Source organism: Oncorhynchus tshawytscha, linkage group LG09, assembly GCF_018296145.1.
Source record: "Oncorhynchus tshawytscha isolate Ot180627B linkage group LG09, Otsh_v2.0, whole genome shotgun sequence".
In the NCBI taxonomy this organism is placed as follows: Eukaryota; Metazoa; Chordata; class Actinopteri; order Salmoniformes; family Salmonidae; genus Oncorhynchus; species Oncorhynchus tshawytscha.
Window position 1 is genome coordinate 13,705,206 of NC_056437.1, and position 18,924 is coordinate 13,724,129.

At 44.3% G+C, this 18,924-nt stretch overlaps 1 protein-coding gene across 2 annotated transcripts; it reads right to left on the minus strand.

The window, feature by feature from the left end:
* Nucleotides 1-1,834: 1,834 nt before the first annotated feature.
* Nucleotides 1,835-8,144, minus strand: LOC112257399 (progestin and adipoQ receptor family member 3). Of its 2 annotated transcripts, none has more exons than XM_024430931.2 (7): nt 7,946-8,144; nt 3,632-3,857; nt 3,254-3,416; nt 2,942-3,097; nt 2,575-2,772; nt 2,353-2,443; nt 1,835-2,222 (listed from the first exon to the last, which is right to left on the minus strand). In XM_024430931.2, exons 2-7 carry the CDS (start codon nt 3,814-3,816, stop codon nt 2,068-2,070), a joined length of 948 nt encoding a protein of 315 aa, XP_024286699.1. In that variant the 5' UTR covers nt 3,817-3,857; nt 7,946-8,144; the 3' UTR covers nt 1,835-2,067. The 2 variants fall into 2 exon arrangements, with proteins under 2 accessions (XP_024286699.1, XP_024286698.1); XM_024430930.2 differs by lacking the exon at nt 7,946-8,144 and adding an exon at nt 4,650-5,216.
* Between the last annotated feature and the right edge of the window lie 10,780 nt (nt 8,145-18,924).

Consider the following 18,924-nt stretch of genomic DNA (forward strand, 5'->3'; position numbering starts at 1 on the left):
CACCATATTGTGCATAGATAGACCTGTCAGTAATGTGATTGTAAAACCGTACAGTATTAGTCATACAATAGATAATACTGGCCTCTAAAGTATTTGTTCTTATGCAGATGTTCACACACCCATGTACTATATAGTAAGCACCATCAGCGGGGTTGCAAACACTGGGTGCAACCGGTTTTCAGTGGAAATGGAAGAGCCTGTGACGCGACTTCAGCTTTTGGATGCTTAAAAAGGCGACACTCCTCCTTCACATTTACTGGATTGGTTGAATAGTGCAGAAGAGAACCTCCCGCAAGTTATTTAAAAAAATAAATATCATCAGGACCAGAATGTGGGGTATTCTACTCAGGTGTTCCTTTTACGTCGCTACGTTAGGTTATATAGTAAGTGAATAGAGGGACGGATTCATAAATAGTCTATTCACAAACTAATTAAAGCAAGGGTCATTTACTCCCAATCTATTTATGTTTAAATGTAACCAACTCTCTAAACAAATCCTGAATCAGCCCTTAGATTCAAGTGGATTGTGAGAGGAAGGGGTTCAGTTGACCACTAATACTAAAAGTAACCCACCATTAATGAAATACAGTAAGATAACTACTCAGCCCCACCATTAATGAAATACAGTAAGATAACTACTCAACCCCACCATTAATGAAATACAGTAAGATAACTACTCAACCCCACCATTAATGAAATACAGTAAGATATCTACTCAGCCCCACCGTTAATGAAATACAGTAAGATAACTACTCAGCCCCACCATTAATGAAATACAGTAAGATAACTACTCAGCCCCACCATTAATGAAATACAGTAAGATAACTATGCAGGCAAAAACAACTGAACATAGGCTCTATGTTCGGTTTCCAAAGGATATATATTCTAGATTGCACATAACCCTTGTAAAGTCCCATGTGCTCAAGAAAGCATTTCAAGAAGTACCATTTCACAGCATGTAACATTCAAACAGTAGCTTACATGCAAATTAATAGATACAAATCAGGTTAAAAAAACAATCTTGAATACGAAAAGATAATCGGAGAATAACAGAATATGTTCAGTTGAAGCTGTACTGTGTGTCCTCGTGACTTCACCAAGACTGGTCCCAGGTCTGTTTGTGCCATCTTGCTTCCCAGACCTGCGACCAGGCTATGACTGACATGTCTTTCCTTCTTATAACCTGGCCTTACAGAAGTCTCAGCAGAAAGCAGATACGATTGCATACCACCAATCGCAATCCTTAAAACCAGAGAGATGGTTCCACTCTTTTACTCGTTCGCTCTTTCTACAGACATCTGCAAGGTCTAACGGTATGGTTATAGTTGTTCTGGTAGGGAGGCTACTCTCTTGTCTGCTTGACTGGGCATCTGTAAGATAGAATTCTAGAGGTCTGTAGTCTGGTTTAATTGCATCGAGTGGCTACAGTACAGGTTGTTGCTCAGTCGGTGGCTGGGCCAGCTTGAGGCTCTAGTCACTGCTTGTGTAGCAATCTGGTCTCTCAGCATTTTGTATTATTCTGTATGTAATTCTGAGACACTTAATTTAGTATGATATGTTACGTTTTGTATTGTATGTATTAATTTGTGGATGTCTTCATCCATTTCATATGATAAGTTATGAATTACAATTTGGATGATATGTTAAGAATTTGCTAAATGTACAATTTGTTATGAATCTGTAAATGTACAATATGTTACGAATTTGCAATACGTATGATATGTTACGAATACCAATTAGTTGTACCCAACGTTAGCTAGCTGGCTAATGTTAGCTAGTTTAGGGTTACGGGTTAAGGTTCGGAGTTAGGTTAAAGGGTTAAAGTTAGGGGAAGGGCTGGCTAAAAGAGTTAGGGGAAGGGTTAGCTAACATGCTAAGTAGTTTCAAAGTAGCTAAAAAGTACAAGTAGTTGAAAATTTGCTAAAGTTGTCCATGACGAGATTTGAACACACAACCTTTTGGATAGCTAGGCATTCACCCACCCATACACCTCGACCAACCACCCATACCAAACGTAACATATCATACAAATTTGAGTGTCCCAGATTTACTTTTACTATGTTACGTCTAGTCTATGAGACCAGGCTGGGTGTAGAAAGGAGGGCATGGCTGGCTGTGCCTGAATTTCATTATATATACAGCAGTCTGGTGCCACCAGTAGAGCAAAAACACCACAAGGACATGCCACACCTGGTGGCTGGCACCCAGATAGTTCAGTTGACCTGTGGAGGTCAAAGTGCATCACAAGTTCACTTGAGCAAGACAAGGTGCACTTAATCACATGAGTGGTTATTTGCTATACAAGGTAATTTGTAATATTGTGGAATAGATGTGTCAAGCATGAAGGCTCACCTGGGAAGCAGCGTTCTGGGATTTTAGAGATGTAAAAGAGGAACGCAGCTCCAGCTATCAAATACATCACAATCACACGAGGGAGGAACAACTGCAGACAGAGAGAACAGATGGTAAGGGTAACAATACTTGACTCTGATGCATAATTGTACTGTTTATGAATGTGTTATGAAGTCAACCCACTTTCAAATAAAGTGTTGATTCGGGAATCTGTTTCCTCACCTGGACGACAGCTGAGCCGAGGCCTTCATTGAGCCAGACCCAGTGGCCGGCGGGGATGATCCCGTAGCCAGCCACGGAGCAGAAGATGGCAGTACGCTGGTGTCGCCACTCCTTAGAGTGGTAGTGAGGGTGGATCTGAGCTAAGAACACAGCCAATATCAACGCTAGAGCAGTCACCAGGTACACCTGTCTCCAGAACTATTGATGAGACAAAGAGGGAGGGGGTAGTAGACAGGAAACGGGGAAAGATATGTGGGGAGAAGAGATGGGATTTCAGAGACCGTTTGCACAAGTATACATTTACAAAAACAAACAGTATGAGTGGAAAAAGAAAACATATAATGGAATGTATTATTGTTGAACATACAGTGATGCAGTAGAAGGCATAGAAGACCCCTGGAATGTAACAGCCCAGGATTCCCACAGAGATTCCAACGAAGTCCAGCGCCAACCAGCGGTGACACGTCTTCTCTGAGAGGTGGCAGGAGAACATGTGATACCCTGCAGAACACAGCATACACACCTAGAAAAACGGGTCAAATACACCAGCATTACTTCTCCTGAACACAGGTAAGACCTGTAAACCACAACAAAATAAGACTGACAGATAGCTGTGACCTCTCACTCTCTTTCTTTCTGTTCATCTCTCTCACTCTCACCCACCCACCCAAACACACACCTGAAAGCAGAAGAGTGCTATGCAGTAGATGACATAGTCTTCTCTGTTGGCACCTGAAGCCGGCAGGACTGTAGACATGTCATTCACCCCCAGTAGGAAGAACAGGAGGAAGCCCAACAGATGAGTCCATATGTTGACTGTTTCATTGGACAGCACAAAGATGCTAGAGGGGTGGAAAACAATACACAACAACTAGCCTGGTTCCAGATCTGTTTGTGCTGTCTTGCCAACTGCTATGGTCATTTTGTTTGACATGACAATAACCATATGAGTTGGCAAGACAGTATAGACCTGGGACCAGGCTATACAACAACTAGCAACAACACTGTACAACATCTACTTTACATTGAGCTTAGCTATATTATTCTCTTGACATACCTTTTTAAACAAAGTTTGGATTGTAAACGTGCTCTGTATCCATCTGTAATGTATGGGTTTTCTTTCATGAATAACGGGATCTGTTCAAATGTGTACAGGCGGATTCCCCGAGGCATAAGGACGGGCCAGTAACTGGCCAGCCACTGGTAACTTCCCAGGAGTAACTTGAGGAGTTTATGAGGCATTTTGGATCATCAGATTTCACGGTTCTGGCACAGGTTTAAGGCTGAAAAGATGAAAAGGGCACAACAGGGTAAAGTTATGGCATGGAACTAAGGGGTCACTGCAATCTAAGGTTGGCCGAAGATACCGACCCTATCATTATGCTTGTTTACACTGAGCTGCACTGGGGTCTAAACGCAATCATGGTTACATTAAGACACTGTGGAGCCGACAGGAGATAAGGGTCGGAAAACGTACCTCAATTAAGGGATGGGTAATGTACTGCAAGTTGTACCTTCATCCACACTTCATCTACACTGTACACACATCCACACTGAAAAACAGTACTTTGTGTTATCAGGCTAGCTAACATCAGCCAAAGCAGCCATTATGGAATGGCACGTGGTGTTGAACAACAAAGGAGCTGATTGGCTGACCCTACATTCCAAAATGACTGCGGTGGCTACTGCTAGCTAGCATGAGAACAAAAAGGTCAGTTTTCTGGGAAAATTAGCAATATTTCAATCTTCTCGATGTATCAGTGTGGATAAAGGTCAAATTTAGTGGCATATCCAATCCTGCATTGAGGTATGTTTTCCGATCCATATCTTGCGCCAGCTACAGTGTCTTAAAAGCTGATTTTATGGTCAATCCAAGTCTGCAGTGGCTGTACAGCGTTTACAGCGATGCGGCCGCCGCAGAAGTCAGAGCATTCATACATCTTGAGCTTCGGGCAGCTGTCATACGCATCCAATAATTTAGTTTGCACCGCACCACTCGTAGTGATTCAGGATTCATCTCTATAGCCATCCAGCTAATTACGAGCAACTGGCTAAACAAAAAGAAAATACCTTACCTCTTCTGAGTTGTTGGAGTCCGTTTCCCGCTGCTTGACATAGCTCAGCCAAAATAGCATGAAGTAAAAAAGGATGCACCGTTTTCCCACCTGCATCTCTATCCCGAATCTCCTCACTGCCCCCCAGCAAAATCAGCCTACATTTAGGCTGTTGTTTATGTGTATTCACACTATATGTTTGTATGGAGGTCAACCCCAATACATGTTCATGTCATCAATCAACTGCATTACAGTTTAAAACGACTTTGACTACACCACCAATTTCTGTGTGCTAGCTACGCTAACCTGCTTATACAAACGGGAGTTAGCATTTACTAGTCAACTTCTAAATGTTATGCAGCGAAAACAGCTAAATATATCCAAATCGGAATTTAATACCCACATTGTGGGCCTGTTACAATACATCAATCATGGCGGATTTGACAAATATTCACTTAGATCAGATTTGTTGAATGTGCGCCAATCCATTGCCCTTCTATCCCACACGGTCTGCATTCCATTGACCTCTTTACTGCATCTACAGTTGAAGTCGGAAGTCAGTTAGGATCACCACTTTATTTTAAGAATGTGAAATGTCAGAATAATAGTAGAGAGAATGATTTCTTTCAGATTTGATTTCTTTCATCACATTCACAGTGGGTCAGAAGTTTACATACAATCAATTAGTATTTGGTAGGATTGCCTTTAAATTGTTTAACTTGGGTCAAACGTTTTGGGTAGCCTTCCAAAAGCTTCCCACAATGTGTTGGGTGAATTTTGGCCCATTCCTCTTGGCAGCTGGTGGAACTGAGTCAGGTTTGTAGGCCTACTTGCTCGCATACGCTTTTTCAGTTCTGCCCACAAATTTGCTATAGGATTGAGGTCAGCGCTCTGTGATGGCCACTCCAATACCTTGACTTTGTTGTCCTTTTGCCATTTTGCCACAACTTTGGAAGTATGCTTGGGGTCATTGTCCATTTGGAAGACCCATTTGCGACCAAGCTTTAACTTCCTGACTGATGTCTTGAGATGTTGCTTCAATATATACACATAATTCTCCTTCCTCATGATGCCATATATTTTGTGAAGTGCACCAGTCCCTCCTGCAGCAAAGCACCATCACAACATCATGCTGCCACCCCTGTGCTTCACGGTTGGGATGGTGTTCTTCAGCTTGCAAGCCTCCCACTTTTTCCTCCAAACATAATGATGGTCATTATGGCCCAAAGAGTTCTATTTTTGTTTCATCAGAGCAGAGGACATTTCTCCATGTGCAGTTGCAAACCGTAGTCTGGCTTATTTATGGTGATTTTGGAGCAGTGGCTTCTTCCTTGCTGAACGTTCTTTCAGATTATGTCGATATAGGACTCGTTTTACTGTGGATACAGATACTGTTGTACCTGTTTCCTCCAGCATCTTCACAAGGTCCTTTGCTGTTGTTCTGGGATTGATTTGCACTTTTCGCACCAAAGTACGTTCACCTCTAACAGACAGAACGCATCTCCTTCCTGAGCGGTTTGATGGCTGGTGATCCCATGGTGTTTATACTTGCGTACTATTGTTTGCACAGATGAACATGGTACCTTCAAGCATTTGGGAATTGCCCCCAAGGATGAACCAGACTTGTAGAGGTCTACAATTGTTTTTCTGAGGTCTTGGCTGATTTCCTTTGATTTTCCCATGATGTCACGCAAAGAGGCACTGAGTTTGAAGGTAGGCCTTGAAATACATCCACAGGTACACCTCCAATTGACTCAAATGATGTCAATTAGCCTATCCGAAGCTTCTAAAGCCATGACATCATTTTCTGGAATTTTCCAAGCTGTTTAAAAGCACAGTCAACTTTCTGTATGTAAACTTCTGACCCACTGGAATTGTGATACAGTGAATTATAAGTGAAATAATCTGTCTGTAAACAAATGTTGGAAAAATGACTTGGTAGATGTCCTAACCGACTTTCCAAAACTATAGTTTGTTAACAAGACATTTGTGGAGTGGTTGAAAAATAAGTTTTAATGACTCCAACCTCAGTGTACGTAAACTCCCAACTTCAACTGTATACCTATTATTATTTATTTTGAACCTTTATTTAACTAGGCAAGTCAGTTAAGAGCAAACGTTCATTTACAATGACGGCCTACCCCGGCGACGCTGGGCAAATTGTGTGCCACCCTATGGGACTCCCAATCATGGCCAGATGTGATACAGCCTGGATTCAAACCAGGGACTGTAGTGATGCCTCTTGCACTGAGATGCAGTGCCTTAGACCGCTGCGCCACTCGGGAGCTTCCTCCACAATGTCTTTCCAGGAGTTCAAACTTATTTTTGTGTCTTTGAAATCCCTCCCTAAAGATGTATTATATTGGTGAATTTGTTCTGATAGTCTTTCGTCAAAATTCTCCATGTTTTTTTGTGAAGTAAGCGAGTTTGTGTTTATACAGGATGAACTGCACCCCCACCTACCATCAACCAATCATGTCATTGTGGAGCTATATGCAGTGCTTGACTTGGACTGAAATAGGTGCCGGTACGGTTTATATTTATGTGCAGCAGCTCTACAATACTTTTGAGCTAATATTCTGTAAGAGGAACAGGAGCTCAAGCAGTAGAAAATGTGAGTTGCCAATACTAGTGGTTAGAGCGTTGGGCCAGGAACTGGAAGGTTGTTGGATCGAATCCTTGAGCTGACAAGGTAAAAATCTGTCATTCTGAACAAAGCAGTTAAATCAATGTTCCCCAGGTGCTGAAGACATTGATTAAGGCAGCCCCCTGCAGCTCTCTGGGTTAAATGTGGAAGATATGTGGAAGATATGTTCAGTTGGACAACTGACTTAGGTATCCCCCCTTTCCCTACTCAGCTCCTGACAATATTAAGCACTGGCTACATGGAAATATGTGGAGCTGTTGAGCCATATGGAGCTAGATTTGGCCTTTTCAAGCCCCCAGAGGCTCTGCAATTTTGCATCATAACCTCCACATGGAGCCTCCTGGTGGCATTGACAGATCAAGAATACATTGTCTTTTAATGTAACCATGATTGCGTTCCGACCCCAGTGCAGCTCTATGTAAACAAGCATAATGGTAGGGGTCAGTATATTCTGGCAAGCATAACGTTAGATCGCTTTTTTTTTAGGAAAGACTAAAATAGAGGATCTGAACCTATGACTAATAAAATTGGCAAGTCAACATGCTTTTGGTAATATATTATTTATTGGAATAAATCAGAGCTAGGCGATTGATCAAAATATATGCATTCCAACTTGAAATTTAGCCGGACATGCTAGCATGCGGAATTGATCTCGCAGAGAGAAAATTACCTTTTGTTGCATGCTATCGATGGCTACGTAGTGTCATCTAGCTACAATACACCTTACTCTGTGATTTAGCAAGCTATTAATACAATATTTTAAGCAGCTGGCTAACCCCGCAGCTCATGCTAGAAAATACATAAGCACAAAACAAAAAACAGAGTTCTAAAATTACACAATGGACATGGCTGCGCAAGTCGTGCCCGAGGACCCCCTCTCTGGACTTTATAAACTGCCTGAATACAATACGATCAAAGACAGTAACTCTGTGATACGATTTCATGAACACCAGTTGAAGTCTGGGTGGCTCCAAATATCTGATCATAAATAAAAGCTTTTTTTATGGCCCATCTGGATATTATGGAAATGACCCAAATGGCCAAATGTATATGATTTTTGATACAGCTACAGCAATGATTTCATTTTACTACAATGAATAGCTATACTGGAGAGATAGAACGATATGAACAAGTCAATTTATTGAAGAATATAGAATATTATTTGTAAAAAATGTGGTATTTATCCAAATACATAATCTAAATCAATTATTTGGATTTCCAATAGCCTAGTACTCAAGTACTGAGATCAGTTTGGACGTGTTTGCTGCAGAGTATGCAGCAGACTAGGGGAGAACATAGAGATAGATAGAGGACTCATCTGTGACAGCCACGGCGCCATTATGGCTACAACCCATAGGAAACCCCACCCAGATGACTATTTTGACTACTTTAAAATGGTGGAAGCATAGTGGCTGCCGCAATAGCGCTGCCCACGCTAAAATAATATTTTGTCCACTAGAGGCATCTATCATTCTCTATGGAAGAGACCGCATGCTCCCTCTAGAAGTCACGAAATTCAAGTCCGACCGCTGTACTGCAGGCATTTGTTAGCAGAACTAGGCCCCATTATAGTGAATGGGAAAATGTATATCTTTGTGTAAAAAATAAAAATCGAAGACAATTATAGTACCAATAATTTATTGTAATACACCAGCTCTATGTCCTTTTAACAATTTATTTAAATCGCTCACAGAAGAAGTTATAAGGATAATTTATTTGCTAATAGCAGCCAGCAGTAGACTACCCAGGTTGGCCTTGTGCTTGAGTTACTGAGGTTGCGTGCAACATCACTTTCTGGAGTAGCCAGAAATACAGTCCTTTTGAGGAGATAGGAATCTCCATTGCAATCGTATTACCGCCTATTGTGTACGTTGCCCATTGTACGTCAGTGGGCCATACGGTGCAGTCTGGACGATTCTGGGACAGGGAGAGCTCTCCTTCATGGAGTGAATGGGAGTCAATTGGGCGCTAGCTTAAAAACACACATTAGCAAGAATTTTGTCATCAAGTACAACATTACAAATATTTTCAGAGATGTAAGATAATTAATTTCCTATGCAATATTGTATGGCTTTGAAATCGTGACATTACGTACTTTCGAGGAAAATAGGTACGTTAGCTTAGCAACCACATGACGTAGCATGACGCGGGAACGTGAAAGCGATTGGTCGACAGTCTGCTGGGTGGGGCGTTATACTACCTCCATTCATTGCCCAATGGGATTCCTATTTCCTCCTTTCTTATATCTCTAGAGTAGATCAAACTGCGCATGTTATGTCTCCATGAGACTGGAGGCGAAAGAAACGCACACCAGTTTAGCCAAGGTTCTGGCTAGCAGAATAGAACACACAAAAACAGAAAAGAGAGCCGCACACTCTAGGAGCTCAGATGCAATCAGTTAATAACCTAATAATAACCTAAGCTGCTGACAACATGCAGTAATAACCAACGTCTGTCGAAACGTTGGTTATTAGGTTATTAAGTAATTGCATCTGAGCTCCTAGAGTGTGCTGCTATCCTTCCTTTTTTCATGTCTCAATCAGACCGCATCGTATGCTCTTTCTACTTCCCTTGGTACCTTTTTTAGCTAGGACTCCGGTACACAGGCGGGAGTTGGGGGCGCTCCAGTACAGTAGGTGGTAATGCATCATAACCTTGGATGCCAACCGCCAATTAAACTCCATGGAATAAGAAGAGGCGGGAGTGATATCTAGGACAACCGTAGACTGTCGACTCCGCCTGTGGGGCAATGCATTCCCGCAGTTCTGTTAACCACGGCGAATGCAGGTGTTCGGCAGGCGGGAGCGAAGGACACTGCTAGCTAGGACTCTGGTGGTATAGCTAGCGAGCACACCGATAGTGTACTTCATCCCCGCCTGTCAGGCACTGTTTTCCAACAGTTCTGTTAACGACTGCGAGGGCAGGTGTTCGGCAGGCATTACTAGCTAGCTAGGACGCCAATACACAGCAGGTGGGAGGCAGGTTCTGTTAAGGCCTTTGCAGAATGTACGATGTTAGCTGTCTTTTGCCATGATTTTGACATCCCAGACAAAATGTCCATGTCGTGGGCAAATTCTTAGGTTGTAAATGATTGTCGGACGTCTTAGCTCGTTCAGTGTGACAGGGTCTAGGTCTGCTGATTCAGTACCACTACGTCTTGGCTCGTTCAGTATGACTGGGTCCAGGTCTGCTGATTTAAGTACCACTACGTCTTGGCTCGTTCAGTGTGACTGGGTCCAGGTCTGCTGATTTAAGTACCACTACGTCTTGGCTCTTGACTGGGTCTCTGCTGATTTAGTGTGACTGGACTGTCCAGGTCTGCTGATTTAAGTACCACTATGTCTTGGCTCATTCAGTGTGACTGGGTCCAGGTCTGCTGATTCAGTACCACTACGTCTTGGCTCGTTCAGTATGACTGGGTCCAGGTCTGCTGATTTAAGTACCACTACGTCTTGGCTCGTTCAGTGTGACTGGGTCCAGGTCTGCTGATTTAAGTACCACTACGTCTTGGCTCGTTCAGTGTGACTGGGTCCAGGTCTGCTGATTTAGTACCACTACGTCTTGGCTCGTTCAGTGTGACTGGGTCCAGGTCTGCTGATTTAAGTACCACTACGTCTTGGCTCGTTCAGTGTGACTGGGTCCAGGTCTGCTGATTTAAGTACCACTACGTCTTGGCTCGTTCAGTGTGACTGGGTCCAGGTCTGCTGATTTAAGTACCACTACGTCTTGGCTCATTCAGTGTGACTGGGTCCAGGTCTGCTGATTTAAGTACCACTACATGCAGTTGTAGGTTCCGACAAAGTTCTAGCAGTGTCCCAGTCTTTTAGTCTTTATCGTTTAGTGTGGCTGGTGTTACGAGCCGATCGGTTTGACTGATCAATAGGAACACCGCCGGCACTGAGTATGCACAAAATAATATGATTATTGTGAATAGTCAGATTAATATGGGGCTCCCGAGTGACGCAGTGGTCTAAGGCACTACATCTCAATGCTAGAGGCATCACTACAGACCCTGAATAGATTCCAGGCTGTATCACAACCGGCCGTGATTGGGAGTCCCATAGGGCGGCGCACAATTAGCCCAGCGTCGTCCCGGTTAGGGTGTCGCTGCACTTGCTTCTCACCAGCTGCACCATGCAGCCATCACCTGGCTAGTGGGAGGCACTATTTGTCAACCAATGATTAAGATGGCCTCTACGTTCTTCCTCTCCTCTTTAGCCTTTGCAGGTTAACAAAGATGGTGCAGCAGGACATGCAGATGATGATGATGATGGCACCACAACAGTGGCACCTTTGCTCATCTTCTGTCCATCTTCAACTATTGCACCAACATGGTCTGAAGAACATGTTCATCAGCAGTGAGGCCTCCCTTTACTGCTTCTGCAGACATCTTACAGTCCTTTTTCGTCCTCTCATTCTCTGGGCAATAGACAACTTCTGCCTCCATCCGATCGGAGTGGGATTGTAGGTGGTGCTGTAGATTTACAGGTTCTTTGACAAAGGCTTATATGCAAATACAAAAGGTATCAAGCCCAAAGCATTTTACAGCCATCTTTTAGTCTTTCCCCCATAAAATGATTATCTCCTTCCTAGAAAATGAAAGGATCTGACATAATTCTCTCTTCTTCTGTTTGTCCTCAGGGACAGGAAACAGAAGCAGGGTTTTTATGTACAGTAAGCATTAGGTCACATTCTTAAACAATGAGATTATATCATGGCATTTAGCAACATGAATGAGATTATAGGCCTACAGTCGGGAACAATATTAACCCATTGTTGTTTTAAGTTTAAAATGAAACCCTTTATTAGTACAAGCTTTCCGCAAACAGAAGTTAAACAGATTGAATAAGAAAGAGAAAGTTATTTGACACTTCATTTTTGGATAAGAAAATACACAAAAAGGCTCTCAAGAACACAGTTCTCCTCCTAACACAGTATGCCATTTTGATCTATGGATAAACATGAATTACAATATGACTCTGAACAGTATGCACGTGTAAGTTGTATAAAGGAGAGTTTATAAGGGAGGTAAGAGATCTGAGGTATTCTGATGCTTAACTTTTTGTATGTTTAAATTGTTTTATTTATTTAACCACGCGAGTCAATTACGAACAAATTCTTATTTACAATGACTGCATAGCAAAAGGCCTCCTGTGGGACAGGGGCTGCTATAAAAAAAAAAAGAAATGTAGGACAATACACACATCACTACAACACTATAAAACAGAGACCTAAGACAACGACAGAACATGACAACAACTCAAGATGGTAGCAACAGTGTGACAACATGGCAGCAGCACAACATGGTAGCAGTACAAAGATGGCACAAACATTGTTACAGTGCATTCGGAAAGTGTTCAGACCCTTTGACTTTTCCCCAAAAAGGTATTTAACCTTTATGACGACCTACCCTGGACAACGCTGGGCAAATTGTGCACACCCTATGGGACTCCCAATCACGGCCGGATGTGATACAGCCTGGAATCGAACCAGGGATGGGACTGTAGGCTGTAACTGGGCTCCCGAGTGGTGCAGTGGTCTAAGGCACTTGCACTGAGATGCAGTGCCTTAGACCGAAGTTACAGCCTTATTCTAAAATGGATTAAATAAATAAAAATCCCCATCAATCTACAAACACTACCTAACAATGACAAAGCGAAAACAGGTTTTTAGACATTTTTGCAAATTTATTTAAAAAAAATCTGATACCTTATTTACATAAGTATTCAGACCCTTTGCTATGAGACTCGAAATTGAGCTCAGGTGCATCCTGTTTCCATTGATCATCCTTGAGAAGTTTCTACAACTTGATTGGAGTCTACCTGTGGTAAATTCAATTGATTGGACCTGATTTGGAAAGCACACACCTGTCTATATAAGGTCCAACCATTGACCAGTGCATGTCAGAGCAAAAACCAAGCCATGAGGTCGAAGGCCAGATTGTGTTGAGGCAAATTTTCTGCTGCATTGAAGGTCCACAAGAACACAATAGCTGCCATCATTCTTAAATGGAAGAAGTTTGGAACCACCAAGACTCTTCCTAGAGCCGGTTGCCCAGACACACTGAGCAATGGGGGGGCTTGGTATGGGAGGTGACCAAGAACCTGATGCCTCACAGAGGTCAAGAGTTTCTCTGTGGAGATGGGAGATCCTTCCAGAAGGACAACCATCTCTGCAACACTCCACCAATCAGGCCTTTATGGTAGAGTGGCCAGACGGAAGCCACTCCTCAGTGAAAGCCTGCTTGCCAAAAGTTACCGGACGGACTCTCAGACCATGAGAAACAAGATTCTGTAGTCTGATGAAACCAAGATTGAACTCTTTGGCCTGAATGCCAAGGAAACCTGGAACCACCATCCCTAAGGTGAAGCATGGTGGTGGCAGCATCATGCTGTGGGGATGTTTTTCTGCATCAGGGACTGGGAGACTAGTCAAGATCGAGGGAAAGATGAAAGGAGCAAAGTACAGAGAGATCCTTGATGAAAACCTGCTCCAAAGCGCTCAGGACCTCAGACTAGGGCGAAGATTCACCTTCCAACAGGACAACGCAGGTGTGGTTTCAGGCCAAGTCTGGAGACCTGAAAATAGCTGTGCAGCGAAGCTCTCCATCCAACCTGGCATGGATGGAGCTTAAGATGATCTACAGAGAAGAATGGGAGAAACTCTCCAAATACAGGTGTGCCAAACTTGTAGCGTCATACCCAAGAAGACTCTAGGCTGTAATCGCTGGCAAAGGTGCTTCAACAAAGTACTGAGTAAAGGGTCTGAATATTTTCTGAATGCACTGTAGGCACAGACAACAGCACGAAGGACAAAATGGTTAAAAAAACAAACACATTGCACAGCCACAGTCAGTGAGTGTCCATGATTGAGTCTTTGAATGTAGAGAGATGGAGATTAAACTGTCCAGTTTGAATGTTTTCTTGCAGTTCGCTAGTTGCAGCGAACTGAAAAGAGGATCAACCCAGGGATGTGTGTGCTTTGGGGACCTTTAACAGAATGTAACAGAATGTGACTGGAAGAATGGGTGTTGTATGTGTAACCAATGTGAAATGGCTAGCTAGCTAGTGGTGGTGCGCGCTAATAGTGTTTCAATCGGTGACGTCACTCACTCTGAGACCTTGAAGTAGTGGTTCCCCTTGTGCTTTTGTGGCGCGATGGGTAACGATGCTTCGTGGGTGACTATTGTCTGTGTGCAGAGGGTCCCTGGTTCGAGCCCGGTGAGGGGATGGATGGAAGGTATACTGTTACATATGTGGAGGATGAGGGCTACAATAGATATCTCAGATAGGGGGAGGGAGGTTTACGAGGGTTATATAAATAAGCATCAACCAGCGGGTCTTGCCCGGGTATACAGAGATGACCATTTACAGAGGAGTATAGAGTGCAGTGATGTGTCCTATAATGAGCATTTGTGGGAAATCTGATGGCCGAATGGTAAAGAACATCTAGCCGCTTTAGAAGCACCCTTTGCAGATGTTAGCGCAGGTGCAGGGAAATGCTTGTTTTCAGCTTCAACAGTGCAGTAATACCTAGCTAAATGCTTGTGTTTCTAGCTTCAACAGTGCAGTAATACCTAGCTAAATGCTTGTTTCCAGCTTCGACAGTGCAGTAATACCTAGCTAAATGCTAGTGTTTCTAGCTTCAACGGTGCAGTAATACCTAGCTAAATGCTTGTGTTTTCAGCTTCAACAGTGCAGTAATACCTAGAACAACAAAAAAACAATACACACATAATGCAAAAAATAAAATAAATAAATATCAGAACAAGCAATGTGAGAAACTGGAATATACATATATATACAGTGAGCTCCAAACATTTTGGGAAAGTACTTTTTTTTGTTGGTTTTGGCTCTGTACTCCAGACCTTTGGATTTGAAATGATGGCGCAGACAGTCAGCTTTAATTTGAGGGAAATTCATCCATATCAGGTGAAATGTTTAGAAATTACAGCACTTTTTGTATACAGTCCCCCCATTTTAGTTGACAAATTCCCTTGTGTATTAAAGTAGTCAAAAGTTTTGGTCCCATATTCCTAGGTCGCAATGATTACATCAGGCTTGTGATTCTACAAACTTGTGGGACGCATCTGCTGTTTGTTTTGGCTCAGATTTGGTGGCCAATAGAAATGAAGGTTAATTATGTATTGTGTTCTTTTGGAGTCACTTCTATTGTATACTAAACAACAATCTAAACGCAACATGCAACAATTTCACATTTCAAGGAAATCAGTCAATTTAAATAAATTCATTAATGCCCTAATCTATGGATTTCACATGATCTGGGAATACAGATATGCATCTGTTGGTCACAGATACCTTTAAAAAAAGTTAGGGGCATGGATCAGGAAACCAGTCAGTATCTGGTGTGACCACCATTTGTCCCATGCAGCGGAACACATCTCAAATCAAAGTTTATTTGTCATGTGCGCCGAATACAACAGGTGTCGACCTTACAGTGAAATGCTCACTTACAGGCTCTAACCAATAGTGCAAAAAAGGTGTTAGGTGAACAATAGGTAAGTAAAGAAATAAAACAACAGTAAAAAGACAGGCTATATACAGTAGTGAGGCTATAAAAGTAGCGAGGCTACATACAGACACCGGTTAGTCAGGCGGATTGAGGTAGTATGTACATTTAGATATGGTTAAAGTGACTATGCATATATGATGAACAGAGAGTAGCAGTAGCGTAAAAGAGGGGTTGGTGGGTGGCGGGACACAATGCAGATAGCCCGGTTAGCCAATGTGCGGGAGCACTGGTTGGTCAGCCCAATTGAGGTAGTATGTACATGAATGTATAGTTAAAGTGACTATGCATAGAGTTGATCAGGCTGTTGATTGTGGCCTGTGGAATGTTGTCACACTCCTCTTCAATGGCTGTGTGAAGTTGCTGGATATTGGCGGGAAGAGGAACACGCTATTGTACACGTCAATCCAGAGGATCCCAAACATCCTCAATGGGTGACATCTCTGGAGAGTATACAGGCCATGGAAGAACTGGGACATTTTCTGCTTCCAGGAATTGTGTACAGATCATTGTGACATGGGGCTGTGCATTATCATGCTGAAACACGGTGATGGCGGCGGACGACAATGGGCCTCAGGTTCTCATCATGGTATCTCTCTGCATTCAAATTGCCATCGATAAAATGCAATTGTGTTCATTGTCCGTAGCTTATGCCGTAACCCCACCGCCACCATGGGGCACTGTTTACAACGTTAACATCAGCGAACTACTCGCCCACACAACACGATACACGTGTGGTCTGTGTTTGTGAGGCCGGTTCGATGTACTGCCAAACTCTCTAAAACGGCTTATGGTAGAGAAATTAATTAAATTCTCTGGCAACAGCTGTGGTGGATATTACTGCATTCAGCATGCCAATTGCATGCTCTCTCAATCTTAAACATTTGTGGCATTGTGTTGTGTGACAAAACGTCACATTTTTTGTGATATTTTATTGCCCCAGCACAAGGTGTACCTGTGTAATGATCATGCTGTTTAATCAGCTTCTTAATATGCCACACTTGTCAGGTGGATGGATTATCTTGGCAAAGCCTAAATGCCCACTAAACAAATTTGGGCATATTTGTGAGAAATTTTAATTTTGTGAGTATGGAACATTTCTGGGATGTCCTTGAGTGTCCCAGCCAAAGCCTGGACTTGAACCTGAGAGTTTCTCCCATAATTACGGATAGTCCTGAATGAATAGTGAATAATGAGTGAGAAAGTTAGACACACATATCATACCCCTGAGACATGCAAACCTTTCACCATTACAATAACAGGGGAAGTTAGTATCTTTTGGACGATATGATATCTGTGCGTCTAACTTTCTCTTTGCTCCACGAGGCACTGAAGGCCCCTCGCCCGACGCCTCGTGACCAGTATGGATCGGACTGCATACGCCGGGGCCCCCTCGATGTCCAGAGGGGGCGGAGGAACCTCCCGCCTGAGGAGAGACACATGGAGCGAGGAGTTAATAAGGTAATCTGGGGGAAGCTGTAAACTGTAACAGACCTCGTTCACTCTCCTCAGGACTTTAAATGGCCCCACAAACCGCAGACCCAGCTTTCGGCAGGGCAGGCGGAGGGGCAGGTTTCGGGTTGAGAGTCAAACCCGGTCCCCCGGTGCGAACACCGGGGCCTCACAGCGGTGGCGTTCTGCGCTGGCTTTCTGATGACTCACGGCCTGCTGAAGGTGCACATGAGTCTCCTCCATGCGCTTAAACCATTCGTCCACCGCAAGAGCTTCGATCTGGCTCTAATGCCACAGCGCCAGAACCGGCTGGTACCCCCAGTACGCACTGGAAAGGGGAGAGGTTGGTAGAGGAGTGGCGGAGTGAGTTCTGGGGCATCTCTGCCCAGGGTATGAATGCTGCCCACTCCCCCGGCCGGTCCTGGAAATAAGACCGCAGAAACCTACCCACTTCCTGATTTACTCTCTCCACTTGCCCGTTGCTCTCGGGGTGAAAACCTGAGGTAAGGCTGACTGAGACCCCCAGACGTTCCATGAACGCCCTCCAGACCCTTGGCGTGAACTGGGGACCTCGATCAGATACTATGTCCTCAGGCACCCCGTAGTGCCAGAAGACGTGTGTGAACAGGGCCTCCGCAGTCTGTAGGGCCGTAGGGAGACCGGGCAAACGGAGGAGACAGCAGGACTTAGAAAATCGATCCACAATGACCAGGATCGTGGTGTTACCCTGTGAGGGAGCCAGATCCGGAAGGAAGTCCACCGACAGGTACGACCACGGCCGTTGAGGAATGGGTAAAGCTTGTAACTTCCCTCTGGGCAGGTGCCTAGAGGCCTTGCACTGGGCTCACACCGAGCAGGAGGAAACATAAACTCTCACATCCTTAGCCAAGGTGGACCACCAGTACTTCCCACTAAGACAGCGCACTGTCCGACCGATGCCCGGATGACCAGAGGAAGGTGACGTGTGGGCCCAATAGATCAAGCGGTCGCGGACAGCAAACGGAACATACAGACGCCCAGCTGGACACTGGGGGGAGTGGGCTCTGTACGTAATGCCCTCTCGATGTCCGCGTCCAGCTCCCACACTGCCGGTACCACCAGGCAAGAGGCCGGGACTATGGGAGTGTGATCCATGGACCACTGCTCTGTGTCATACATCCGGGACAGTGCATCTGCCTTCGCGTTCTGGGAACCTGGTCTCTAGGACAGGGTGAAAACAAAACGGGTAAAGAACATGGCCCACCTTGTCTGGCGAGGGATCAGTCTCCTCGCCGCCCGGATGTACTCCAGATTGCGGTGGTCCATCCAGATGAGAAAAGGGTGTTTAGCCCCCTCAAGCCAATGTCTCCATGCCTTCAAAGCCTTGATGACAGCCAACAACTCCCGGTCCCCCACGTCATAGTTTCACTCCGCCGGGCTGAGCTTCTTCGAATAGAAGGCACAGGGGCAGAGCTTCGGTGGCGTACCCGAGCGCTGAGAGAGCATGGCTCCTTTCACAGCCTCGGATGCGTCCACCTCCACTATGAATGCCAAAGAGGGATCCGGATGAGCCAGCACGGGAGCTGAGGTAAACAGAGCCCTCAGCTGACCACTGCAAACGCACAGGCCCCCCTTCAGCAGTGAGGTAACCGCTACCTGACCAAAGCCCCAGATAAACCTCCGGTAGTC